At 45.8% G+C, this 27129-nt stretch overlaps 3 protein-coding genes across 4 annotated transcripts in view; all 3 read left to right on the top strand.

The window, feature by feature from the left end:
* The window catches only part of Csf3r (colony stimulating factor 3 receptor), a 19542-nt gene extending 18244 nt beyond the window's left edge, over positions 1–1298 (top strand). For both annotated transcript variants that reach the window (XM_028790176.1, XM_028790175.1), the window contains one exon: positions 383–1298. In XM_028790176.1, coding sequence (XP_028646009.1) covers positions 383–859 — 477 coding nt within the window. In that variant the 3' untranslated portion in view covers positions 860–1298. The remainder of the gene's footprint in view (positions 1–382) is intronic.
* A 3758-nt stretch (positions 1299–5056) lies between these two features.
* Mrps15 (mitochondrial ribosomal protein S15) lies at positions 5057–13711 on the top strand. Its single transcript, XM_028790116.1, has 8 exons — positions 5057–5325; positions 5564–5605; positions 6792–6870; positions 8572–8620; positions 9450–9534; positions 11602–11660; positions 13138–13329; positions 13549–13711. Exons 1-8 carry the CDS (start codon positions 5196–5198, stop codon positions 13684–13686), a joined length of 774 nt encoding a protein of 257 aa, XP_028645949.1. The 5' UTR covers positions 5057–5195; the 3' UTR covers positions 13687–13711.
* A 2939-nt stretch (positions 13712–16650) lies between these two features.
* Oscp1 (organic solute carrier partner 1) overlaps positions 16651–27129 on the top strand; it is a 27405-nt gene continuing 16926 nt past the window's right edge. The window contains exon 1 of the mRNA XM_028790153.1: positions 16651–16805. Coding sequence (XP_028645986.1) covers positions 16694–16805 — 112 coding nt within the window. The 5' untranslated portion in view covers positions 16651–16693. The remainder of the gene's footprint in view (positions 16806–27129) is intronic.

Raw genomic sequence — 27129 nt, 5'->3', positions numbered from 1 at the left:
CTCTCTCTCTCTCTCTCTCTCTCTCTCCCCCTCCCCCTCCCCCTCCCCCTCTCTCTTCCCCTCCCCCTCTCCCCCTCTCCCCCTTTCCCCCTCTCCTTCTCTCCCTCTCTCCCTCTCTCCCTCTCTCTGCTTTGGAGAGATGTAGGCTTGAGTTTGACTCTCAAAGACTGGTCACCTCACTATGCAATGGATGCATGGGTGGCAGAGGGGTGGAGTGGGGGTGTGTCAGGTACATGTCAGGAACAGACAGCTGCCAGGCAAGCATAGCCTTTTGTGCTCTGCCACATAGGGAGATCCCATAACTGCCTCATCTCAGGAAGGAACGATGTGTGGAGTGGACCTTGGAGATAAACCATGCCACATTTTGTATCCCTGTATTCAGGAAACCTTCCAGTTGCCCAGCTTCTGGGACTCCAGCGTGCCGTCAATCACCAAAATCACTGAACTGGAGGAAGAGAAGAAACCGACCCATTGGGATTCCAGTGAAAGCTCTGAGACCGCTAGCCTTCCAGCCATGGTTCAGGCCTACGTGCTCCAAGGAGACCCAAGAGAAATTTCCAACCAGTTCCAACCTCCTTCTGGCACTAGTGACCAGGTCCTCTATGGTCAGGTGCTTGGGAGCCCCACCAGCCCAGGAGTAGTACGGTACCTTCGCTGTGACTCCACTCAGCCCCTCTTGGGGGGCCCCACACCCAGCCCTAAATCTTATGAAAACATCTGGTTCCAGTCAAGACCTCCAGAAACCTTTGTGCCTCAACCTCCAAGCCAGGAAGATGACTGTGTCTTTGGGGCTCCATTTGATTTCCCCCTCTTTCAGGGGCTCCAGGTCCATGGAGTTGAAGAACAAGGGGGTTTCTAGGACTTCGGGGGTCCTTGCATCTTGAAGGCCCTGGCCTATTCAGAGAAAAGCCCTCCACTGAAATCTACTGGCCCTGAGAGAAACAGAAAGGCCCAATGTGTCTCCATCTCTGGCCCCTAGCACCTCTCCTTCACTCTAACTTCCACAAGCTACACCCCCAGGTCACTCTCAAACTCTTAAGGTCTAGATAGATACCACTTACAGCCCATCAGTCGCCTTTTTGTCTTTCATATAATTTCAGTCTTTTAAACTGATTGTAAGTTTTGATTTGGGGCTGGCATTTTCAGAAATTCTGGCTGGACATGATGGTACATCCCAACATTTGGGAGGAAGATGCAGGAAGATTGCAAGTTACAGGCCAGCCTGGGCTACATGAGGAGATCCTGTGTCAAAAATTAAGCAAAAGCTAAATAAATAATAAAGTTTTTTTTTTTATTACATTTACTTGTTTTGTTGGGAGTGGGGACTCACAGGCAGAGGTCAGAAGACACCTTGTAGGAATTAACTCTGGCCTCCAGCATGTGGATCTTGGGAACTGAACTCAAGGCTTAGTGGCAAGCACCTTTCCCATGGAGGCTTCTCACTAGTCCCAGAAAGGAATCTCTTGAGCATAGCCAAGTATCTTTTACCTTTGTTTGTTTGTTTGTTTGTTTGTTTGTTTTTGTTTGCTTGTTTTTCAAGACAGGGTTTCTCTATGTAACAGCCCTACCTGTCCTGGAACTCACTCTAGACCAGGCTGGCCTCCAACTCAGAGATCCACTTGCCTCTGCTTTTGAATGCTGAGAATAAAGGCATGCACCACCACCACTGGGCAGTGGCTTTTATTTTCAGGGCCCAGCAGTCAAGAAGATATTTCTCAGAATCATTCATCTCCTCCCTCCCTCCCTCCCTCCCTCCCTCCCTCCCCTCCTTCCTTCCTTCCTTCCTTCCTTCTGTCTGCTCTTGCCTAGCATCTAAGATTCAAAAAGGACAACTCACTCCCCCATAGACAGCTGCCAGACTGGCAGTGGAGACTTGAAACTGAAAATCAAAAAACAGGCAAGACTTACTTGGAAGGAATTGGGGTGCTGGGGGACCTGGGAAGAGAGGAGCCCTGTTGCTGCTGCAATTCCAGCATGTGAGAGGCTGATACAGGAAGAATCCATCTGAGGCCAAGCTGTGATACACAGCAAGTCAAGATCTGCTTCTGTCTCTCTCCCTGTGTATCTGTCTGTGTCTGTCTCTTTTTTTGTGTGTGTGTGTGTGTGTGTGTGTAAGAGAGAGAGAGAGAGAGACAGAGACAGAGACAGAGAGACAGAGAGAGACAGAGAGAATATGAGAGAATGAGAGAATATGAGTGAGCAGTAGGGTGACTGGAGAGATGGCTCAGCAGTTAAGAGCATTGGCAGGCCCCAGGGTTTACTCTCAGCTCCTACATGGTGGCTCACAACTATATATAATTCCATCTTTAGGAAATCCAGTGCCTTCTTCCAGCGTCTGTGACAACAGACATACAGGTGAGGTACAGATGTGTATGCAGGCAAAACACTCATACCTATAAAATAAAACCTTACTGAGGAAGCATAAGTTAAACAATAAATCAGGTCTGAGGATGCAGCTCAGTGGTAGAACATTTGCCTAATATGTATGAATCTCAGGGTTTGGTCCTCACCATAAGTAGAAAAATAAATGACTTGCTGACCTAGAAACCATTTCCCCAAGGAGGAAAGAGTGAGAGAACTTCATAAGCATTAAGCCAGAATGTAAGGTTCATAGCAGGCTATCTCTAAAGAGGTTAGTTACAGACAAGCTTTACTTTTTTTTTTTTTTGAAGAACTTAATATTTTTATTTTGTGTGTATAAGTACTTGCTTGCATATATGTCTATGTACTACATGTACACAGAGTCCACAGAGGACAGAAGAGGACATCTGGTTCCCTGAAACTTACAGGGGTTGTGAGCCACTACGTGGATGCTGAGAACTGAACTCTGGTTTTCTGCAAGCCCCCCTATTCACCGAATCTCCTACTCAGCCATATTTTGAGGGTTTTGTTTTTGTTTTGGGGTGTATGTATGTGTATTTGGTTGATTGATTTTGAACTTTTTCCCTTTGATTTTTGTGGTGATTACACACACACATTCCCAGTAGCAAAGTATAAGAACTTTTTCAGCTACGCACTACTGGCGCATACCTTTGATCCCAGCAAAGGGAGGCAAAGGGAGGTAGATGTCTGAGTTCGAGCCAGCCTGGTCTACAGAGTGAGTTACAGGATAACCAGGGCTATCAAACAAACAAAAATAAAGACTCTTCCTTTTCTCCACACCCTCACCCTTTGTTGTCACTCATGGTCTTGGTAACAGCCATTTCTCCTGGGGTGAGCTGTCATTCTAATGCACTTCATTTGCATTTCCAGTGTGGCCAGGCATGATAGGTATTTTTTCAAATATCTACTAACAATTCTTATTTCTTCTTTTGAGAACTATCTGACCAATTCATTTGTCTATTTATTGACAGATGCTTTGGTATTGAGAATTTAATTGCTGAAGTGGTCAAATTTTCTCCCATTTTCATTGTCCCACACACATGCAGAGACCAAAGGTTGAACTCTCCTTTCCATGGTTGTCAGTTTGCTTTGTTTTGGAGACAGGATTTCACTAGTTCTGGCTGTCCTGAAACTTGCTATGTAGACCAGGCTGGCCTCAAACTCACAGAGGACCACCTGCCTCTGCTCCCTAAGTGCTGGGACTAAAAACACATGCCACCATGCCCATTCACCTTACTTTTTCTTTCTTTCTTTCTTTTTTTTTTTTTAATATTTGCTTATTTTACATGTGTGTTTTGACTATATGTATGTATACGCACCCTGAGCATACCTGGTGCCCTCAGAGGTGAGAACAGAGCCTCAGGCCCCTAGAAGGAGAATTACAGAAGGTTGTCAGCCGTCATGTGGCTGCTAGGAACCAAACCCAGGTCCTCTGCAAGAGCAGCAAGCATTGATCTCTCCAGCCCTCACCCCACTTTGTAAGCAAGGTCTCTCAATGAACCTGGAGCGCCGGGATTCAACTATCCAAGGGGGCCAATGAGCTCCAGGGATCACCTACTCAACCAACTTCCATGAAGCCCTGCACTGGAACTGTACGCGCTGTGCCTGACTTTTGCGTGGCTGCTGGGATCTGATCTTGGATGTTCATGCTTACACAGCAGGCACTTTACCAACTGAATCATCTCCCCTGCCCCAAACTCCATCTCCAGTTGCCCAACATCATTTTAACTTCATGTAGCCACATTTGTCAGGATTATTCCCTGTGCTATTGGAGACCTTTGCACAAAAGCCTTGCCTATCTCTGGGTCTACTTTCCTCTGGCCCTGGTCTCAGGCTTGGGACGGACGGTGCGTTCTTTTCTTGGCCGTTTTCCTTACCCCCTACTTTTCCTTTATATTTGCCCTTGCATCCCTCATTTCGCTTTTATCACAGCTGAATACTGGATACTGACTATTTAAAGGTGTTTTGTATACAGCTGCCTTGGTCTGTAGTCTGAACAATGTAAAAGATTCTACTACCATTCTCATTTGATGTTTTGAGTACACTGAGGCCCAGAAAGGTAGACTTTGCCCACAGGGTCTCATAGTACACAGCTCAGCACCCTTCCAAAATCTCCATCCTTAGTCACTGGGATACGAAGCCAAGAAAAGAAGACTGGAACCTGCGGGTTCTTACAGGGCCCTGGACCCTGGAGGAAGGCCAAGAAAGAATATTAGCCTCTGGAGAGAGTATGGCCAATCCCACAGAAGCCCTAAAACAACTAGGACCTAAGGCAGTGGTTCTCAACCTTCCTAATGCAGAGACACCTTAATACTGTTCTTCATTTTGTGGCAACCTCTAACAAAATTATATTCGTTGCTAGTTCATAACTGCAATTTTGCTACTATTATGAATTGTAATGTAAATATCTGATATGCAAGATATCTGATATGCCACCCCTATGAAAGGGTCATTCGACAACCTCCCAGCCCCCATGTGTCTTGATCAACAGGTTGGAACCACACCAGGTCAAGAACATAAGGAATTTAGGAAGTGATTAAGGCCAGATGCAAGGTCAATAGGTGACATTTTAGAGTTCACACTGTGCTCCAGGCCTGTAAGCATAGAGACAGGCCGCCCACCAGGCCAAATCCCTGGGCTTCACTCCAGCTCCTCGACACGCTGGAGCCAATCCATTCGCTCAGCCCTCGGCTGCTCTTGTCGAGCTCTCACCTCGATTGGTCGAGCCTGAACCGTCATGGCTGCGCCCGTGTAACCCGGAGCTACCGCGGAGCCGATAGTGGCGGTGCGGGCCTGCCGAGACAGGAGTCACCATGCTAAGGGCCGCGTGGCGCGCGCTGAACACCGTTCGTGCCCAGGCAGTGACACAGGCCCCAGTCCCTGCGCTGAGGAGCAGAAGCAGCGCCAGTCTCCCCTCCGCACGCTGCGGCCTGCAGCCTCCTAGTGAGCCGCGGAGCTGGGCCCCGTGGGGCTGGGCGAAGATGGTGGATACCAGGCACCCGGGGACAGGAGAAAGGCAGTGACAGGATGAAAAAGAAAGGGTGATGGCTAGGAAAGGAGTGATGAAACGGGAGATAGGGAAATAAGGCGTTAGTTAGGTGCAGGTGCACGCAGTCCGTGGTAGAAGGGTCATGCGGGGGGAGGTAAGGAAACGAGTCTCAGCTATTTCTGTTCTGCATAGGTCTCTTGCATGCCGCGCGTGCATACGCCGTCCAGACACCAGGTACGAGGACTTGGGTTGAGACTTGAGGTAAAAGAGACACCGCCTGAAAAACTTGGGGTGGACAAAGGAACAGAGGTGGTGTGCAAAGACCAAAAAAAAAAAAACCTTGCATCCACGTTATATAGAGCGTTTGTTTATGGGGCGCAAGAGAAGATAGGAGTAAGAGCTTTCCAGTGAAAGCACTCATCCATTTGACAATGCAGATCACCAAAGGCCCAGCTTTGGTGTGTGCGTTCCTAATCCGTCTGTTGCAAGTGAGGTCTAACCCTGGGATCCAACCCAGTCCAGCTTGGCTGGACCCAGTGAGTAAGTGCTTGGCTGACAACACTAGGAAGCATTACGTTCTAGGAATGTAACATTTTTTGTCTGCTATTCTGAGATGAAGGGTGTAGTTTCTCATTCTAAGTAAGTATGCCTTTGGGCCTTCTAACAAATATTATTTGAGGCAAGTGGCTTTTTTTTTTTTTTTTTGTGAACCAGCGCAGAAATGAGTGTCAAAGGATCTATTGGAACACAGTTATTAGGATTCAATCATGGCAGGGTATGAAAAGGACCCTTAACCCTGTGCACAATAAACTGTGATATAATAGTCTTTATTGCTACCAGCGGACTTTGCATAGTGGCAGAACAGAGTCTAGCTTGAGAGGATAGATCATCTTGGTTGCACTAGACTGGTTTGGACTCCAGGTTTCAACCTCACTTCCAAGTGTCACAGTAGGAATGCACACACAAAAGCTAAGCTTTTGGTGATCTGTACTGGATACTGACATTCCCTTAAAGTTAGCTGCACTTCCTCTAACCCTTAATTTCATTCATGTGGTCAACCTGCAAGCAAGCTTTGTTAAGTGCTTCTTCTAGACTAGACTATGGACCAGGCTGGGGAATTGAGTAGTGAAGCCAAGCTCACTCCTGTCCACAGGAGAACCTATCCTCCTGAGGAATCTAATGACTGTAGAGCCAAGTGAGTGTGTATTACAGGCACAGTCTTGGGAAAGGTCCCTTGTTTGGACATGCAGTATAGAAGCAGGTACCCACAAGGTTTGCAGGAGAGAATCTGAGCTTTGATGTGTCCATTGCCTAGTTGAGACCCTAGGTACTTCCCACAGATTTGGGGAGTTAGTACGAAGAGTGGAGCCTGGGAGAATGGGAGTTGACACTGAGTGTTTCCCATCACTGTATCTGACAGTCCAACTGAAGCAAGACAATGAACCACCCTCTTCTGCATTCATCAAAGAATACAAGAACATCATCCCCAACATGGAGAAGTGAGTGGGGGGATGGGGGACCTACTTAAAGACTTGGCCTGTTGTGCTTAGCTGATTATGTGGAGCCCTGGATGTGCTGAGCATGGGTGAGGGCCCTAGGTATGATGGGCTCAGGTGGGCAGCTGGGGCAGCGGTGCTCATATACCTCAGCTCCCCTTTTGTTCCTGGTACTCTGAGTGAAGACCTCATACCAGTGGATGCCAAAGAACTAACGTGCTCTGCTGTTCTTGGTAGAAGTCTTTCTTCTCTTGACTTCACAAAAGCCCTCCAAGAGAAGAAATTGTGTCCTATTTGTATAAGTGCTCTGTGTTATACAACTAAGAGACAGAGCTAGCCCTAGAATCCAGAGCTGAGACACCAAACCCAGAGTCTTTCTGCTTAACCTCTGTACAGTGGGAGCTGGGCTGGCTCCAGCCTTCCTTACTATTCAGTCTGGCTGTGTCTGTCTGAGGCGGCAATCCTTCCTTTGCCTTCCCTGAGACAAGACCAGAACATTCAAGCCAATAGCCCCAGTTGTCAATAGCCCAACGGACCAGAGCTGCATTTCTTATGGAAGTAACTGTCATTTGTTCTTGCACTTTAAATGTTAACAATTTATTTTTATTTATGTGCATGTGTGTATCAGCATGTGTATATGTACCCATAGGTGTGAGTGCCCACAGAGGGGCAGAATAAGGCATTGGAGTCCCTGGAGCTGGAATCACAGGAGGTTGTAAGCCAACAATGTGGGTGCTGGGAACCAAACTCTGGTCCTCTACAAGAACAAGTGTTCTTAACCACTGAGCGATTTTTTCCAGCCCCTGCCTTTTCTTTAATTTGTATTTATTAGTGTGTGTGTGCACTGTAGGGCCGTGCCCACAGAGCCCACATGTGGAAATCAGAGGGCTACTTCGTAACTTCAGTTCTCCTTTACAGCTCTATGGTTCCTATGGGCAGATTTACCCAGAGAGCACCTTTATACATCTGACCATCCCCTTTCTTCATTTTCTGGCTTTTGTTTGTTTAATTTTTTTTTTAGATTTATTTATGTGTATGCTTTAGTCCTGTGTATGTTTGTGTACCACATGAGTGCCTGGTGTTTACCGTGGTCTGAAGAGGTCACTGGGTCCCCTGGAACTGGAGTTATGGATGGTTATAAGCCACTTGTGGGACCTGGAAACTTGGGTCCTCTGCAAGAACAATGCTCTTAACTACTGAGCCTCTCTGCAGCAGCAGCAGCAGCAGCCCTTCAAGATAAAGTCTCAGTCTGCCATTCTTCTTTTTAAACTACTGTGAAAACAACATGGACAAGCTAGATGGCTCAGTAGTTAGTGTTGCTGCTCATCCAGAGGACACAAGTTTTACTCCTGTACCAGACAGCTCAAAATCACCTATAACCCAGAGCTCCAGGGGTCATAACCCTCTTCTGGCCTCCACAGGCACCTGTGTGCCCATGAATATAATCTATACACATACAAACACATAAACTCTCATTTTTATTTTTTTGTTTTTTTCGAAACAGGGTTTCTCTGTGTAGCCCTGGCTGTCCTGGAACTTACTCGGTAGACCAGGCTGGCCTCGAACTCAGAAATCTGCCTGCCTCTGCCTCCCAAGTGCTGGGATTAAAGGCGTGCGCCACCACCGCCCAGCATAAACTCTTCATAGAAAAAAAACCATTTCTTCCCCTTCCCATACTCATCTCATTCCTCTGGTTTTTTGCAGGGTTGATGATGTTGTGAAAAGAATCTTGTCTTTGGAAATGGCCAACAGGGTGAGTGAGTACCTATACCACCCTAAGTCTTCTCCCTGGGAACTCCCTCCTCCATCTCTCCATCCCTCCATCCTTCTATCCCTCCATCCCTCTATCCCTCCATCCCTCCATCCCAGGCTTCCCCAGTCAGAACATTTATCCCACAGTCATTCCATGAGAGTTTTGTTCCTCCATTGTGCCTCTGACATCAGATAAACAGTTGGTGAGCAGTAAAGATGATGTCTTAGTCTTTTTTTTTTCTGTGAAGAGGCACCATGACCAAGGCAACTCTTATGAAAGAAAGCATTTAATTGGAGGCTTACTTCCAATTTCAGAAGTTCAGTCCAGTATCATCATGGTGCAGGCATGGCAGCATGCAGGCAGACACTGGAGCAGTAGCTGAGAACTTCATTGTGATCCACAGGCAGAGGGAGACAGTGGGACTGGCTTGGGCTTTTAAAAGTTTAAAGCCCACCATAGTGATACACTTCCTCTAACAAGGCCACGCCTTCTAACCCTCTCAAATAGTGTCACTCCTTGATGATCAAGCATTCAAATATAAGAACGTATCGGGACCATTCTCATTCAGCCCACCACGGATGTGTATATGAATAAGTAAGCACATCTTCAGGACATTCAGCTAACAAACTAGTTTTCTTAACTTTAGCTCTAGCCTTGAGCTCATGAGGCTATGGATAGTTGTGTGGTTGGCTAAGGCTATAGTGAATACAGTAAACTCTGGCCCCAATTTTCCTGGGCCTAGATGCTGTAAGTGTAGCCTCCTAGTCAGGAAGGTTAGTCTTTACAGGATTTCCCCCACTCGGATTAACCCAATTTCTGTCTCCAACAGAAAGAGAAGTTAAAAATCAAACAAGAACAATTGATGAACAAGATTGCGGAAAACCCTGAGGATTCCAGAACCTTGGAGGCTCGAAGTTGGTCCAGGGGCCCTTGATAGTGGGAGTGCATAGGAATCTGCTAGCTGGTACCCCAGCCTAGGCTCTTGATGTGGCTTGGGAAGGGGAGAGGCATGCTGGGATTCTAGATCCCAAGTCCAGTGATGCTAGAGTCAACAGCTGAGTCCTGCCTATTGCTCTGTGTGAAGGCAAACAGGTCATCTGTCTTCTCTGGAGTCTCTGCTTCCAGAGCAGAGTCTAAAGATGGAGCCAGCTGGGGACATGGCTGAAGTCCCCTACTTTGTGTGGAGACTGAGAAGCTAGAGAGTATGTACACACCTTGGAAACAAAAATTAGGCTACCAGCAGTATGACTCCCATCTGTGGAGTGCTGTCATGCCCACAAGCGTGGGACATTTCCAGGGTCCTGCTTTGGTTTCCAGCTGGAGTTGGCAGTAGCCCTCTTTAGATGTGAGCGACAGCCTGCCTCTTGCATTGAACCAGGGAGTAGCAGGGGGTGGCTTGGTGGCCTATGCAGTGTCTGCAGGGTTTCTTTCCTGCTGCCATCGGCCTGCATTACAGCTGGTATTACCTCCTCTGTCTTTGAGCCTCAGTCCCTCTTTAAAACTTTGTTAATGTGCATGGGTGTTTTGCCTGCGTGTATGTCTGTGCACTATGCCTAGTGCCAGCAGAAGGCGGAAAATAGCCTCAGATCCGGTGAACTGGAGTTACACACAGTTGTGAGCCACCATATGCTGGGAATGGAACTTGGGTCCTCCTGAAGAGCATCTTAACCCTGTGCCATCTCTCCAGTTGTAAAAGTGAGACGTTTTAATTCTGAAATCTTAATAATGGAAGCACAAAAAAAGAAAAGAGTAAAATTTTGAGAGTGGGCTTTTTTTGTTACTGTGTGTGGAAGGATGTGATGTGTGAGTGCGTGTGCACGTGTACCACACAGGACAATTTTAGATGTCTGGCACGCCTGCCTTCCTTCTGTCTGTCTGTCTGTCCTTCCACCGTGGATTCCAGGGATTGAACTTAGGTGTCACATTTGTGCCACAGTACTTGTACCCACTGAGCCACCCCTGGGTCAATGGCTGGCTGGGACCTCTAGTACAACAATGAGTATTAACCATGATGGCATACTAGAGTTCCTGAATTTAATGCTCTTGCAAGTGTGTTCAGCCTGAGGCCTGCAGGCTGCATGTGCCCCAGGGTAGCTACAAATGCAGCCCAGTTCAACACAAAATCATAAGCTTAGTTAAAACATTTGAGGGGTTCTTTTGGTTTTGTTGTTGTTTTGGGGTATTTGTTGCCTTTTAGCCCAGTGGTTCTCAACCTTCCTGATACTACAACTTTTTAATACAGTTCTTCATATTCTAGTGACTCCTAACCATAACGTTATTTCATTGCTACTTCATAGGTGTAATTTTGTTACTGTTATGAATTATAATGTAAATATAATATGCGACCTCCAAAAGGGTTTCAATCCACAGGGTTGAGAACCACTGTTTTAGACACTGTCTCACTGTGTAGCCTCAGCTGGCCTGAAAACTTGCTATGTCAACACCACACAAAGATCTACCTGCCTGTGTCTCCCATTATTTTTGTAACTGAAGTGCATGGTTCTCAGGCATGAGCTTTGTAGGTAAAAACATTACATCGAAAGGTCAAAAAATAGGACTACAATTTTGCCATTTAGAGTGCTGTTTATGAGCCAGACCCAGTGGTACACATGCATTATTCTAGGTAAAGGAAGAAAGGCAAGCTGATCACAAGTCTGGGCTACATAGCAAGTTTGAGGTCAAACTGAGCCTCATAATGAGACCACCTTCTCCTCCGACCTCCCTCCGCATACACACACAGTGCTGTCTGCTGTGATAGATAATGACCTTTTTGGAATGAAGTATTTCCTTTTTTTGAGCTTGCTTTTCTAGTAGAAAGATGATCCAGTTTTCTGAAGTCCTGCAATTCAGAGTGCTTTAGGATTTAGACCTGTACAAAAGCATCGCTGATTGTTACTCCTTTGGTTCTTAAAACACGAGGTGGGCCTGGGCCCTCGCTTCCTCTATGCCCTGCTCTCATCTTCTGTGGTTTGTGATTTCAGTTGTTGCCTTGACTGTCAAGATCCACAATTTTGAAGAACACATGCAAAAACATCGAAAGGTAAACCCCCGGCTTCATTCAAATTTAAACCGCAGTAGCAAGGATAGGGCTGGGCAGTAAAGGGCTCTTGATCCTAAGAAGCTAGTGACTGTGATACCAGAGAAGTCACACCCACAATCCCTCAACCTTAGTAGGAAAACACTCCCCTTCTGCCTCTAGAGGGACAAAGGGAGCCTTAAAGACTCTGCTGGGGCATTATCAGTGGTCAAGAAAACAAACTGTAGAGCGTGCTTGATGCCTGACACATAGTGGGTGCTTAGTAAACTGTAGAGCATGGTCACTGCCTGACACATAGTGGGTGGTTAGTAAATAGTTTTTAAATACATAGAGAATAGCTCTGTCACTTCAACTTAAAGTCATGGTGACTTTGGGAAGCCTGTTGGTCTGAGCCCATGTTCTCAACATCTGTAGAGTGGGAATCCTGCCACAGGATTACAAGGATTACAAGAATTAATACTAGCAGTCAGTGTGGGACACAACACATCTCTGGGACCTTAGCGCTGTCTCTTGTAACCTTTAGAACTGTTTCTCTCTAATCTTTCAGAGAAGCAATCTCTCCATGGAGTGACATTATTTCTCAAGGAACATTGCTAAGGCATGATGCCTGATGCATGAAATAAAGCAGTCTTGCCAAGGGGCCCATATTCCTCAACCACTGTGTCATTGCTCAGCTGAGCAGCATGGAGCTGCTAGACATAGGAAATTGCTGGTGTTTTGGTCCCTGAGCCACATAGGCTGATTCTGAACTCTCCATCCTTTCGCTTCAGCTGCCTGGAAGCTAAATTATAGGGCATGTGCTATCAGACCCAACTACTTGTGGGGTTTTTGTTGTTTGTTTGTTTGTTATTTGTTTTTTTTTATAAGTATGCAGTTGTGAACACAGACTGAGCTAGCCTTGAATGCTCCCAGGAGCAGGTTGAACATGCTCTCTGGAAATTAGTTTTGCTCATTTGAGATGTAGAATCCCAGCTCCATTGCAGAGCCCCTCACGGAGCAGGACCTGGAACAGAGGATGGGGTTCTTTTTCTTCCTACTCAAGCTGACAGTCTCCTAAGTGCTGGAGAAGCTGAGTGGATACATGGTACAGGGGAGACTGAGATTTGGAGTCACAGCAGTCAGTAGATGCAGATTCAAGGCTTACCCTCAGGGTCAACAGTCTAAAGACCTATGGCAGGTGAATACATTCTCTAAACCTTTATTTTCCTATCAGTAAACTATGAACAATGACAATACCTCCTGCAGAACTCCAGTAATGTTTGCATAAGATTGTAGGGACATTTCAATGAAATGATGAAATGACCATATATCATTAATTGGAAGCAATGTTAATAATTTCAAAATACTGAAATTAAGAGTAAGTATGATGGGTTAAGCCTGTCAGCAGCAAGCAGGAAGCTGAGACAGGAGGCCAGCCTGGGTTACAAAGTGAGTCCTTGTCTCAAAACAACAAATAATAGTAATATAGCTTCTTCTGTAGGACAAAGCCCACAAACGTCATCTGCTGATGAGCATCGACAAGAGGAAAAAGTTGCTCAAAATGCTCCGTCAGACCAACTATGATGTCTTCGAAAAGACATGCAAGGAGCTGGGGGTGGAATACACCTTACCCCCTCTGCATTTCCAAAAGGTTCACCGTCGATTCCTGGCCAAGAAGGCTTTGTGCATTCGGGTATGAATTCATACGCTTGGTTGCTTTGGTCAACCTCCCTGGACTGCAAAGAGTAGAAGAGGGAAGTGGTCTGTTTCTGACCAAGGCCTACAAATGGCTCAGGTCACCAACACATGTAGAAAGAATGAGGTCTCCACTGAGATAGTTACCATAGACCTGCTCCAAATCCGAGGTTTTGCATAAAATTACAGTCTTTTCCTACCCCCTTTCAACCACCAGGTTTACCAGGAGGTGCAAAAACTGAAGAAGCAAAAAATGGCCTTAAAAACTGCTGCAGCTGCTGCCAAAAAACAAAAAAATGAGACGATGCCAGAGAACCCTTCAAATGCCCTATCAGAGAAGACCAAAGAAAACTAATAAAGTCTGTTCCGTTGAAGAATGATGGAAGATGGCCTTCTTTTTAACCTGAGGAATAGGAGTTTATTTTTAATTTGGCTCTAGGATCTCAGATGCAGAGTCCCTGCCTTCACCCCAGAGGATAAAACAAATACATGGTATGTTTCAGAGTGGTAATGCTGGCAGCCGTAGTAGCTGTCTACTTGATGACCCTAAAGGATGAGGAGGTGTTCACTGGCCAAGAGAAACAGCATTTACGCAGAAGAAACTGCAAATTAAAAGGGAAAGACGTCTAAAGGCATACCATTCAGGACAGTGGAACTCAAATACTATAACTTTGGAGTTAGGGCTTCAGTCTATGAATGGGACTCAGGTTTTAAAACATAAAACATTCAGTTTGCCAGCCAGTGGTGGTGCACACCTTTAATCCCAGCACTCAGGAGGCAGAGACAGGCAAGATCTCTTTAGTTTGACTCCAGCCTGGTCTACAGAGTGAATTCCAGGACAGCCAAGGTTACACAGAGAGACCCTATCTTGAAAAACAAAAAAATCAGTCCATCATACTGAAGAATGAACTCTGGACCTAAGGCTGAGAAAGGAAACCCCACAAAGAGAAAGGTATGTTAAAGTGTTACAGAAGAGCAATTGAAAGATGAAGGGTGAGGCCTGAACCAGAGCAGTTTGGGAGCTGTTGAGTTAACTGAGGCCCTGGGTGTGTATTGCCTATGGACACTGGGCTTTGGTGTTTGAATGACTAGTTCCAGCACTTAGGAGAGACAAGAATATCATTTTAAGGCTATCTTTGGTTGCATGGCTAGTTTGGGGCCAGTCTAGACTATATGAAACCCTTTCTTCAAAAGTTTAATTGCCAGCCGGGTGGTGGTGGTGCACGTCTTTAATCCCAGCACTTGGGAGGCAGAGGCAGGCGGATTTCCAAGTTCGAGGACAGCCAGGGCTACACAGAGAAACCCTGTCTCGAAAAACCAAAAAAAAAAAAAAAAAAGTTTAATTGCCGAGGAAAGAAATGTAAAAAGAAGAATGGGCCATGTCAGGATGGGAAAATTATTTCTGAGGGCATCCCTGAGATGGAGGAGGTGAGTGGGTAGAAAGAATCAAACATGAAGTTCAACTGTTTGGTTATCACCCCCAGGAACACTGAGGTAGGCTTAATAAAATGGACCTAGAGTGGACACCTGTTCTGAGGTGGGAGTAAGGAGAAAAAGCCACAGCAGCAGATAAGGCCCTTAGGAAAGGCACTGTTTTAAATGCTGCCTTGGGCACTTTAATATTGCCTGATACTTAAATCCTTTATTCCTCAAGCTGGCTGTCTTTCTCTTTTTGAGGGGAGTGGAGGGTAAAGGGAGTTCTAAATAGTGTTTGTGGTAGTTCTGACTGTTCTGGAACTCTTTAGACCAGACTGGCCTTGAATTTAAAGATCAACCTGCCTCTGCCTTCCAAGTGCTGAGATTAAAGGCTTTTGCCACCACTGCCCAGCCTAATTGTCTTCTATTGAAAACAGGCTCAGAAAACCTAGACAACTTGTCCAAATTTGAAAGCTGATTAGTGTTCAAACCTAGCTCTCTGTGGTTTTGGAGTTTTGTTGTTTTTAAAGACAGGATCCCAGTCCTGACAGTCCTAGAATTGCTATGTAGACCAGGCTGGACTCTGCTTACAAAGTGCTGGGATCAAAGGCACATGCCACCACACTTTACTCCTAGCTCTGTTGATTCTCAAGTCCATATATACAGTCTGACACTACCCAGAGGGAAAAATCTGAAAGGGAGTCTGTTTTGCCAAAACTTGAGATACTTTTGGGAGCTAGACAGGTAACAAAATGCATAAGGTCCACCAGAAGATAAAGATAGTTTATTACAGGTGAGGTTGAGGTGTTAAAAAACTCAAGTTGTGCTGAGATCCCAGCAGTCCCAGAGCCAGCAGCAGGTGGATCTCTTGAGTTTGAGGCCAGCCTAGTTTACAGAGGGAGTTCCAGGATTCCAGGACTACACAGAGAAACCCTGTTTCAAAACAAAAAGCAAAAAGGCTCAGGTTGTACTAAACAATTTTTAAAAGTTTGGCTCTTAAGAGGAGGAAAGAAAAACGTGTGGGTGTGACGTGGAGGATGCCACAAGCAGGAAGGCAGGCACTAAAGGAATGTGCTGTGTTTTGCAAATGGTGCCTTTTGAAACTTAGTCCAACAGCATCAGAGCAGTGATGCAGAGAAACATCACTGAGAGAGGAATACAGAGAAGGGAGTTCAGGAATGTGAGGAGCCTACAAGGAAAAGAAGGAGGTGGCTGATTATTAAGGGAGGTGGATGTGGTTCCAAAGCTCAAGTCTCAAGATTGCTGTGTCTGGAGAGAGAAGTGCTTAGCAGAAACACTGATATCTACAAAAACCTTCTGAAAAGGTCTAGCCATAGGCGGATAAGAAACGTGCGGGGCCCGACTGGGTTGCCTCATTTAGTAGTAGTAAATCCGTGTGACATTGCTACCAGGAGGGTTTAGAAAGGAGATAAATAATATAACTAATCGAGATGAGGGACTAATATATAATAACTCAGAGTGCCTTCGTGGCGCCTTCTGTGACCTCAATGGTGGTTCTGCGCGTCTCTGGGAGGTGGCTCACAAATCTGCCAGGGGCAGCACAGCAGGCGATGGCAGACTGAGGCTCTAAGCGAGGGAATCTGAAGACGCTAGGGCTGACCTTCCTAGTTTCCGGTGCAAAGGCTGGGCCTGGCTGGAAGGCTCCCAGCGACACGGAAGCTAAACTGGAAAACTCAAAACCAGCGCTCCCCGGAGGCCATCCTCGCGCACCTCCATACGGACCAATCCCCTGGAGCGGTCTTTTTCGCCTAACCCAATAAGCGCCGGTCTTCGGGCCACCTCCTATCAATCCACCATCTGATTGGTTCGTCTTTCTGGTCCTGCGTTGCCCCAGCAACCGGGCTATGGACGCGGACAGGCCTCCAGGCCGCTATACCTCAAACCCTGGGGCTCTTCATTCACCTGCCCTGCGGGTTTCCGGCATCATGTCAGTTCGGACTCTCCCACTGCTCTTTTTGAACTTGGGCGGGGAGATGCTTTACGTCCTAGACCAGCGACTGAGGGCCCAGAACATTCCTGGAGACAAGGCCCGCAAAGGTAAGATGCCCCCGCAGCCTTGATCTCTCCCCTCATCACCGCACTAAATGTTCCCATCCAGAGCCGCGGTCTAGCACCACCCCCACCACCCCCAACCTCCTTCCTCATACCTTTAGGCACCTGGCCCCTTCCCCGCATCTCAATAGCCAAACCAACGCCTCTGCGCACTTCTCTGTGACAGCCGGATATCTTTCCCAAAAGATGCAGAGCCCATGCAGTTGGAGCCCCTCGGGAGTAAAATTAACTCTCCAAAAGAGCATTTCCCCACAGAGAAACCTAATACATTGGACATACTTAAAGTGCTTGAGTCCTCGATTTCCCGGTCTCTGGAAATGTGTCTGTTTCCACAAGTAGTTACAGCTGGCGATGTACTTTTGGCAGGTATAACCATCCGTTAACCCCCATGAAACAGATGCGGATTCGCCCATGTCTCTGCCCTCCTACGTAAGCTGAAGCCTAGTCATGCTCATGTCAGAAGCCATTTCTAGAAATGTAGGGTCCTAAAATAATATAGATAAGAGCGAAAACATACTTCTTGATTTTGCAAGTGTTGGGAGGGATTGCAGTTGTGAAAATACTATTGGGAAGCTTGTAAAATGCAAAGTCATGCCATGTGTAATGCAGAGAGAAACGACCACCCAGAACACACTGCCAGGTTTTCTTCTCAGCAAACAACTTTTTCACCAAATTTGCTGGGCTTAAGTATGAACTACTGTCTTTCTAGGCAGAGGATAATTGAACACTAATGAAAACTCGATTTGCTCCCAGCCGTTTATGTACCCTCCACTGATGTTAAACACGCACATTCAGATACTGTATCTGATTTTGTGTAAGTTCATGCAGAGACAGACAAGAGAACTCCCCGGACCAGTCCCTTCCATTCATTTCGAGCATTGCTGCCAGAGGGCTTTACAAAATGCAAATGCGTCTGGTACCGTCTCTCCTTAAAACTGCAGTCAACCTTCCACTCCTGTCTAAACGGAGACCAAGTCCTAGGCAGGACATGTTGGGGCCCTCTGATTAGGACACTTTGAGTCCTAATCACACAAAAGTGTATGCAGATCTTTAACCTGTGTCCTTCATGACTCCATCCTTTCCCTGACCTCCTGTACCACTGACTGAAGAGTCCTGGTGCTTCAGGGCCTGCCCCTGTCCTCACAGCCGGCTCCCTGTGCTTCTCAATACCTCACTACATGGCTGCCAGTTGATACTCACTTGTGTGTGTGCCTGTCTCCCCCCACTTGTGTGTCTTACACGTGTTTGTACTTCAGCCTCTAGCACTCAACACCCAGGTCAGAATAAATCAGTGCTCAGTAAAGGTTTGCTGAACGACTTGCCAGTGTCACTGTGTGCCGTCGTGTTCCTTCCTCAGGAGGCTTCTTTGTTTCTTGCTGCCTGTGAGATGTGATTTCACTCAGGCTAATGGCCCCAGTGGAGGGACAGGCTTGATTTCTCTAGGTAGTCTGCATCTTGGAAGACAATGTAAATTAGCAACGCACGTTACTAATGTGGCCTTTGAAGGCAGACAGGTCTAGATCCCACATTTAGCTAGCTGCAGGATCTTGAAGTGTGACGACCAACCTCTGTAAGCCTGTTTCTCTGTAAAATGGTGATAATAGTACACACCTGAAAGCGAAGCTGTACTGTGCATTTTGTGCTCACACTATTAGTAGTTGGCGTTGCCTTTCAAGAGGAAGACTGCGAAAGGCTGGGAATACAAGGGGTCAGGCTCCGTCTTTAAGAACTGTAGCCCCAGGCTGGAGAAGCCGTCACTGCAGTTAGGAGCACTTAAAGCACTTTCAGAGGGTCAGCTTTCCATTGCCAGCATCCTCTGGGAAGCTTACAACCACCTGCAATCCAATTCCAGGGAATCCAACACCGTCCTCTGGCCTCCAAGAACATGCATATAACCAAACACATACACATAAGTAAAAATAAAACTGTAAAAACCAAGAGCTGTAGTTGTTAAACCACCCACTCGGGGGCTGAGGCAAGAGGACCCCTGGAAGTTCCAGGTCAGCCTGGTCTACTTTGTAAGTTCTGGGCCAGCCTGGTCTATCTAGTAAGTTCCAGGCCAGCCAGCACCACATAATGAGACCCTGACTCAAAAGTACAATATATACATATTTTCTTTCTTACATGAAGGGCCACTATTTTGGTTTTTTTCTGAGATAGGTTCTCATGTAGCAAAGGCTGGCCTTGAACTCTGATCCCCCTGTTCCCACCACCTCAGAGTTGGTATCACAGTTGTGAGCTACTATATCAGAAAAAAAAAATTTTTTTCTGGTTTACCTAGACTTTTTTTATGGAGTCTCAGCCATCTTTAGTGATTCATTTACATCCTGTCACTCATTCCACAGATTTTGGCAGATGTCACACTATGTGAGATTCTGAGGAGAACCGGATCAAATCCGTCTGTACAGTCCCTGGAAGTGGGGTATTGATGAGTCCAATCCATAACTGATTCTAAAACTCAAGACCCATCTCCATAATGACAGCAATACAATACTGTTTTGCTTTGTTGAAATAAGGCTCACATTATAACTGTTCTAAACTCACTGAGTAGCGCGGATTAACCTGGAGTCTGCAACAACCCCTTGCCTCAGCCTCTGTGCTGTGGTTGTAGGCATGAGCCAACACTCATGACTATTCAAACAGTTTTTCAGTTGTATCAATACTTCATTTAAACACCTTGATGACTGGGCAGTGATGGCACATGTGTTTTATCCCAGCACTCAAGAGGCAGAGGCAGGTGGATCTCTGTGAGTTTGAAGCCAGCCTGGTCTATAGAGTGAGTTCCAGGACAGCCAGGGCTACACAGAGAAACCCTGTCATGAAAAACACAAACAAAAATAAAACAACAACAGCAACAACAACAAAGGAAAAAAACCAACCATGACACCCACGGCTTTTTTCCCATATAAATAATACCGCCATCCAGTTTTACAAGAAAAACCAAAAGCTGCTTTGCCCAAGGCTGCAGAGCTGGTGGGAGGAGTGAGTGACTTGACACTCCAGGCCTTGAGACCCCAGAGTTCCCACTCCTAACCTGCAAGTCCTTAAGTGCTGCTGCCCTGCGCTGCCTCATCTGACGGGACTGTATGGGAATTTTGTGGGATTTGGTTGATAGGAAAGGGAAGGCTTTGAAATGCGCAGGCACATTCATGTACGTGCACATGTGTATATCCACCTCGTTTCTGAAAGAAATGAAATAGCTAGCCAGTAGCCTTGCAGAAGAGAAAAAAAGCAAGACGGCATAAAATTTAGAAGTTAAGTGCTTGTCTATTCTGGTGTTAAAAGTTGGTGTTGCTGCAGGAGCTCGAGCCTGTACCATTGTGATAGATGCCTGTACACAGGCCTAGAAAAACTAGACCTGGTAAATTAGTCCCCATGGATGCTCTGAAGGAAATGGTATTTCTTGGAGCTGTTTTCATTATCTTACACACCTAATTGGTCTCCTGGAGGCCTGTTCCCAGAAGGCCAGCACAGACATTGGCCGTTTCTCCCACAATGCACCAGAGTTTAGTGCTGAACAGAAAGGAAGTGTGCTCTTAATGGGGCAGCTTTCGAGGACTGAATACTAACATCGCCCCATGTTTTAAGCAATAGGGTGGACAATAGAAGCCGCCTTTACCTCACTTCTATCCTCAGAAAACCCTGTTCACCTTGTTTACCTTCCTCCTTACTGGAGAGGAGCCTGAGACATGTGAGCACATGACCGTGAAGTGGCTTTTCCTTTTTTCTTTTTTTTTTTTTTCTTTTTTTGGGGTTTTTTTGTTTTTGTTTTTTGTTTTTTTTCAAGACAGGGTTTCTCTGTGTAGCCCTGGCTGTCCTGGAACTCACTCTGTAGACCAGGCTAGCCTCGAACTCTCGAACTCAGATATCCGCCTGCCTCTGCCTCCCAAGTGCTGGGATTAAAGGCGTGCACCACCACCGCCCGGCCTTCCTTTTTTCTTTTTGTTTTGTTTGCTTGCTTGTTTTTGTTTCATTTTGTTTTCCTAAAATGTGTAATGCTGAAAGACTAAATAGCAGTGGAGTTCTGTTCTGGTTCAAATTTAACAGCCAGTGCCACAACCCGTGGGCCTACGTCCCATGCAAAATATAACAAGCTGGATTGTCACAAACAAGTCATCTGGAGAATAAGTCAGGGCTGGGGATATCTAGTCTGGCATTTTAAAGAGGAAAGGAGAGGAACTAGCAGCTCACTAGAGCCCTCTGCTGGTGCTGAGTGCCATTGCCAACTGGAGTGACGCTGCTCTTCCTGCTGTTTTCCAGTTCTGTTTTACCCACAGCAGACCAAGGAGGGTCAGACACACACCTTTAAGAGGATGAAAACTCCCCATCTCTAAATAACAGCAAGCCTGTGATGCTAATACCACAAAGAAACTGCAGATGTTGATACAGGGCCTAAAAAACAACTGCTTTAGGAAGGCCAGACAGGACCTGCTTCTCCATTTACTCCCTCTCCAAAAGTATATGACTTGACCACGCTACCTCCCCCACCCCCACCCCCCAGTACTGGGGACTGGAGTTAAAGCCTCATACACACTTAGGCAAGAGCTCTGCCATTGAGCTACCTCCCCTTCCGACCAGATTTAGAGCTAGCATCTCAGTAGGTTGCCTTGAATTCACTCTGTTAGGCCCAGTTAGATCTTAAAGTTAATTCTGCCTGAGCCTCCTGAGGCTAGAATTACAGTCCTGTGCACCAAGGCCCAGATATCCCTGTGAGTCGTGTGTGTGTGTGTGTGTGTGTGTGTGTGTGTGTGTGTGAGAGAGAGAGAGAGAGAGAGAGTTAGTTCCAGGGGACTTTGGCCTTGCAGTGGTACCCACTGGCCTTGAAAGAGCTGTTTGTGTTGTATGTTGACGCTATGCCAGTGTGCTGTGAAGGCATGCATAATTTCGGTATATGTACTTCAGAGATCATTTTGGAACAATAGCGAGCCAAGTGTTTCCCAAATTGCCATTAGTTGTGAGATGTTTTCTACATGCAGGTATGTGTAGAACTCTTTATTGGAAGGCTAGGAGAGAGGAAGTGGAGGGAGGCTGTACACTGAACTTTTCCTACCAAAGAGAGGAGAAAGAGAAAAAGTTGATCTTCAGGGCTTAGGGGAGAGTGGTACAACACTTGCCTACTAAAGGTGGGAGTGGCGGGGGGGGGCAGGGATGTCAGACTGTACAAAAGGAAACTCCTTTTTCTCTCTGTTCTTGGAATTTTTCTTCATTGGTAAGCCAATGTTAAAAGCCTGCACATATACTAGGCTGGCCTAGAACTCACAGAGACCTGTCTACCTTTTCCTCCCAAGTACTGGGATTAAAGATATGTGCCACCACACCTGGTGTATTGTATGCTCTTAACGTGTGGGAGAACATAATTTCTAGAGCCTTTTAAGAGGAGCTGCAGGTAGCTAGTTCTCCCAAGCTTCTTTGCTAATTTTTTTTTTTTTTTTTTTTTTGGTTTTTCGAGACAGGGTGTCTCTGTATAGCCCTGGCTGTCCTGGAACTCACTCTGTAGACCAGGCTGGCCTCGACTCAGAAATCCGCCTGCCTCTGCCTCCCAAGTGCTGGGATTAAAGGCGTGAGCCACCACTGCCCGGCCTAATTTTTTTTTCATTAGTCATTTATCAGTTTTTATAACTCTTATTTTTTTAAGCTTCCAGTTGAAGGTGGAGCACACACATAAACCATTTAATTCAAATATAAAAGCAAAAATTCAATAGGACAGTTAACTGGATGTAGTATTTGTAAAGCCTCCATGCAACTAACGTTCTTGCTTCATGAACTGGTGTTTTCTTTTTGTATGCTTCATATAGATGAATGGACAGAGGTGGACAGAAAACGAGGTACGCCATTTCTGGGCTGCATGCATTCAGTCTGCGTTCACAGGTTCACTCGGTTGGTTGTCAGTGGGTTTTTAAACAGGACCCCTTTAAGTGTTGCTAGGAAAGAAATAGGTGTGAGGTTCTTTAGCTGAGACATTGAGTTTACTTTGGAATGCTTTTCTCCAAAGGAATAAACACATTGTGTAAGATGAACACTTAGCAGGCTCTGACAAAGGGTCCACACTGCGTCTGATGGGTTTTCCCCACCCCTGAACTCCCACCCTGGCCCAACCATCCTTTTTGATGGTGTTGTGTTCCAAGCTCTCAGGGACAGCTGGGGCAGAAGCTCCACTCCTCAGTGTTGTGGCGGTCCTAAGACATGTCTCATACTGTGATATAACGGAAGAGTTTGCTGTGGTCTGAGTGGCCCTCCTGAGCTGTTCCCCTTAACACAGAGTTACCTGTTGAGCAACTGAGGAGGATGGAAGCATGTGGCTGCATGGCTGCCAGCAGTGTGGGCAGAAGGCATGGGACCATGCATGCACTGTTGCCTTATGTTAAGTCTGATTTCCCCCTCACCCAGTCCAGCTGCAAACCTGGAAAGGCTGAGGCTTGCTCAGAACAAGACCTCGGCTTCTCTTAGTCACTGTATGTCCTAGTGCCTGGGAATGGTTTACACCCGTCATGGCCAACCTCAGTATTTTAAATTCTCTTATCACACAAGATATGCCAGCTATGTATATTTATTATACATAAAGCATAATGAGGCCAAATATGATCATGGTGCATTATGTACGTGTGTGAAAATGTCATAACAAAATTCATTATTGTCAGAATTAATATATGCTAACCATTTTTGTGCATAAAATGTATGTATATTTAAAATATGAAAGGCCCCCTGAATGCATTTCGATATCTCTGATTTTGAATTTAAAGTTTGTTTTCTTTTATTATTGAAAGAAAGTTTTAGTATAATTACATAAATTTGACATTATTATAGAAGATAATGTTTTCAACTTTGTAAATACTTTCCTGATTGTAATTACATATACTTAGGATGTGATATTATAGAAAACAAAAACAGTTACAAAGTCAATTTAAAACAAATAACACCAGGATAGGGAATGAAGAAGAATTTGGAACAGGATAAGCAGAGACGAATAGGGTAAAGTATCTATTTAGCAAATTTTGATAAATGGATCTAAGTATGCTATGTGAATGGATTACAATATTCTGAATTCATATTTGTGTATCATGTTTATATACATATGTACATACACACACACACACACATATATATATATATATATACACACACACACATATATATATATACACACACACACACACACATATGGGTGTGGTAGCACACACCTTTATCTTACAGCTTAGGAGGCAGAGGCAGATAGATCTCTGTGGGTTTGAAGCCAGCCTGGTCTACATAGTTCCAGGCCAATCATGGCTGCATAGTGCGATGCTATCCCTGAAGAAAAACAAGTCAGTGATGTATTGAGGGTAAAGGCACTTGCTACCAAACCTGGCAACCTGGTTTGATCTCTGGGACCCTCGTGGTGGGAGAGAACTGATCCTGCAAGTTGTCCTCTGATCTCTGTATAAAGACACACAGAGACACACACAGACCCACACAGACCCAGAGAGAGAGAGAGAGAGAGAGAGAGAGAGACTAAATAGTTAATAATTAGGCTGGCTGTGGTGGTGCACTTTATAGATTTATTTTTATGAGTATGAGTGTTTTTCCTGCATGAATGTATGTGTACCATATTCATGCCTGGTGCCCACAGAGGTCAAAAGCGGGAATTTGGTCCTCAGGAACTAGAGTAACAGTTGGCTGTGAGCCACCATGTAAATCATGAGAACCAAACCCTCATCCTCTGCAAGAACAGCCAGTGCTCTTACCCTCTGAAGCAACTCCCCAGCCCCTGGTACATACGTTTAACCCTAAAACTAGGGAGGCAGAGGCAGGCAGAAGTCTGAGGGTTCAAAACCAATCTCATCTACATAGTGAGTTTCGGATTAGCCAGAGTTACATACTCTGTCTCAGATAAATAATGCTTTAAAAAAATAATAAAATAAAAAATAATAATAATAATAATAATAATAAAATGAGACAGAGCCCTTTCTAACTTCAGCTCCATCATTAGCAGCTTGGATTTTAAACTCTCTCAGATTAAATCTCCCTCTTCAGTGGAATGTGGGAATGAGGATGATTCAAAGTCGCTTTGGACCTTAAATGAGGTAATTCATGTAGAGTCCTAAGCCTAAGTCTTAGAACACGGTAGCGATTCAAACCACTGTAACCGTGCAGGACATTCCCTGGCTTCTCCGTGTAGCCCTGGCTCCATCGTGTGAGATTCCATAAACAAGTGGCTTTGGAGCAGGGGTAATTGATAGAACCTGGATTGCTTTCATCAAGACAATTATTTCATCAGCCTCAGTTCAGAGCAGCCCAACTGACTTGCCGTGCTGCCTTTATTGTATTTCACAACCATCTTTTGACACTTCTCTTGAGCAATTTTTGGCCCATCCTTTGACGCCTGGCAGAATTTCAGGTGTGAAGTGTGGATCTTGAGGGCTCTTCATGTGTATAATTGGATCACTGGCACTTATTTTCACCTAAGTGTTCAAACATAATCAGCAGACACTGACTTTGTCATCTGTCTGGTGATTGCCAAGTTACCAGCCCTTCAGATGTCCCCTCCTGTCTTCATCCCCTTCGTGACCAAATCTGACCCCCACTCCATTCTGCCTCATGGGAAGAAGGCAAAGCTCATTTGTGTGCCAAAAACGAATGCCAAGGTGGAAACCTGGTCCTGGCAGAGGAAGAGAGAGTCTAGCTGGAAACGCCTGTGTGCCTCCCTTCAGCTGTCAGACTGTTGACACTGACAGTGGACTCCAGAGTACTCAGATTTCCCAAAGCCCTGATCTGTGCAGAGGAGAAAGACTGTACGGCCCTGGCATCAGCGGAAGGAGGAACTTGCCTTATAGGAGATTTCATACAGTTCTGGCCACTTTCCTCATTTACAGCTAAATTAGCATGTGACCATGACGGCCTTTGTTTCTTCTCTTCTATAAAATTGTGATATTGCAGAGGAGACAAAGGCATGTAGACTTTTTCTCCCTGGTGTAGGCAAACTATAAATAAATTTGTTTTCTGTTACCAAGTTGAATTTCCTCATTTTTTTTTAAAGGTTTATTTATTTATATGAATACACTGTAGCTGTCTTCAGATACACCAGAAGAGGGCATCAGACCCCATTACAGATGGTTGTGAGCCACCATGTGGTTGCTGGGAATTGAACTCAGGACCTCTGGAAGAGCAGTCAGTGCTCTTAACCTCTGAGCCATCTCTCCAGCCCCGAATTTCCTCATTTTTGTGTTTTAAAAAGATGGGGAAATCCAAGTGCCTGGTACCAAAGGCAGCACAAGGGGAAAGGTGTCTGTCTCCTCACTCTCATGGAGAGTGAATGAGGACAAGGTGCAGGGCCCAGCCTTGAAATTTCCATTTCTTCTCTGGGGTCTCATGTGTGCCGTGCTGTGCACACTGGGACAGACCTCACCGTCCTCGGTTCTCAGCAGGTGGACATAGCTTAGGTCTGATGCAGCAGCCGTGGAGATGCATAGCTGTTGCATGTCCCTGGGGAAAAGTTTCATTATTTCTTTTTGCTTTGCTGAAGTCAGTAACAATCGCCTTGGGGTTTTTTCGCTTTTCAAACCAATTTATTTGAGGCTAAGCTATTCTCCTGGATCCTGAATGAGCTCAAAGACCCTAGAGAAATGACTCCGCTCTCTGTAAGCTTTAACCCAATCACAGCACAAAAGGAATGGTTTCACGTGACTCCTTCCTCCCTGGCCTACATCAACTCTTCCCTTTTGTTTTTCTGGGGACCTTGTGGCTTTTCATTGGTATCTGTTCCTTGCAGATTCTATACTTTATATAAAGGCTGTGGTGAGAGAAAAAAGTTAGAAAACCCAATTTATTGGAGATCTTTGCTTTATCTGTCTAAGCAAGTCCAGGAGGATTCCTGTATCTCTGAGCATCCCTGTAAAGGGAATGTTATCTGGCTATGCTGAGCTGGAGTTCTCAGATGTGAAGGCATCTGCACTGGCTATGGGTCAAATTCTTCCTGTCTGAGGAACAGGAAAGAGTCCACCGAGGGTAAAATCTAAAGGTCAAGCATGAGTTTAGTGATTCTATAAGGAGTTGGCTGTGCGCATTCGTGTCTTACTTTTCCGTTGCTGTGGTAAGGCACCCTGACCAAGGCAGCTTATGGCTTCAGAGAGTCAGAGACCATGATGGCCAATGAAGGAACAGCTGGGGCTACATCCTGATCAAGAAGGACAAGGCTGAGGAAGGAAAGGGGGGAAGGAAGGAGGGAGGGAGGGAGGGAAGGTATGAAGGAGGGAAAGAGGGAAGGGAAAGGAAGAAAGGGGAGAGAGAGAGAGAGAGAGAGAGAGAGAGAGAGAGAGAGAGAGAGAGAGAGAGA

Source organism: Grammomys surdaster, unplaced genomic scaffold, assembly GCF_004785775.1.
Source record: "Grammomys surdaster isolate TR1022 unplaced genomic scaffold, NIH_TR_1.0 125863, whole genome shotgun sequence".
In the NCBI taxonomy this organism is placed as follows: domain Eukaryota; kingdom Metazoa; phylum Chordata; class Mammalia; order Rodentia; family Muridae; genus Grammomys; species Grammomys surdaster.
Note: the sequence above shows the minus strand (reverse complement) of the source record. Positions and strands in the feature narration are given on the sequence as shown.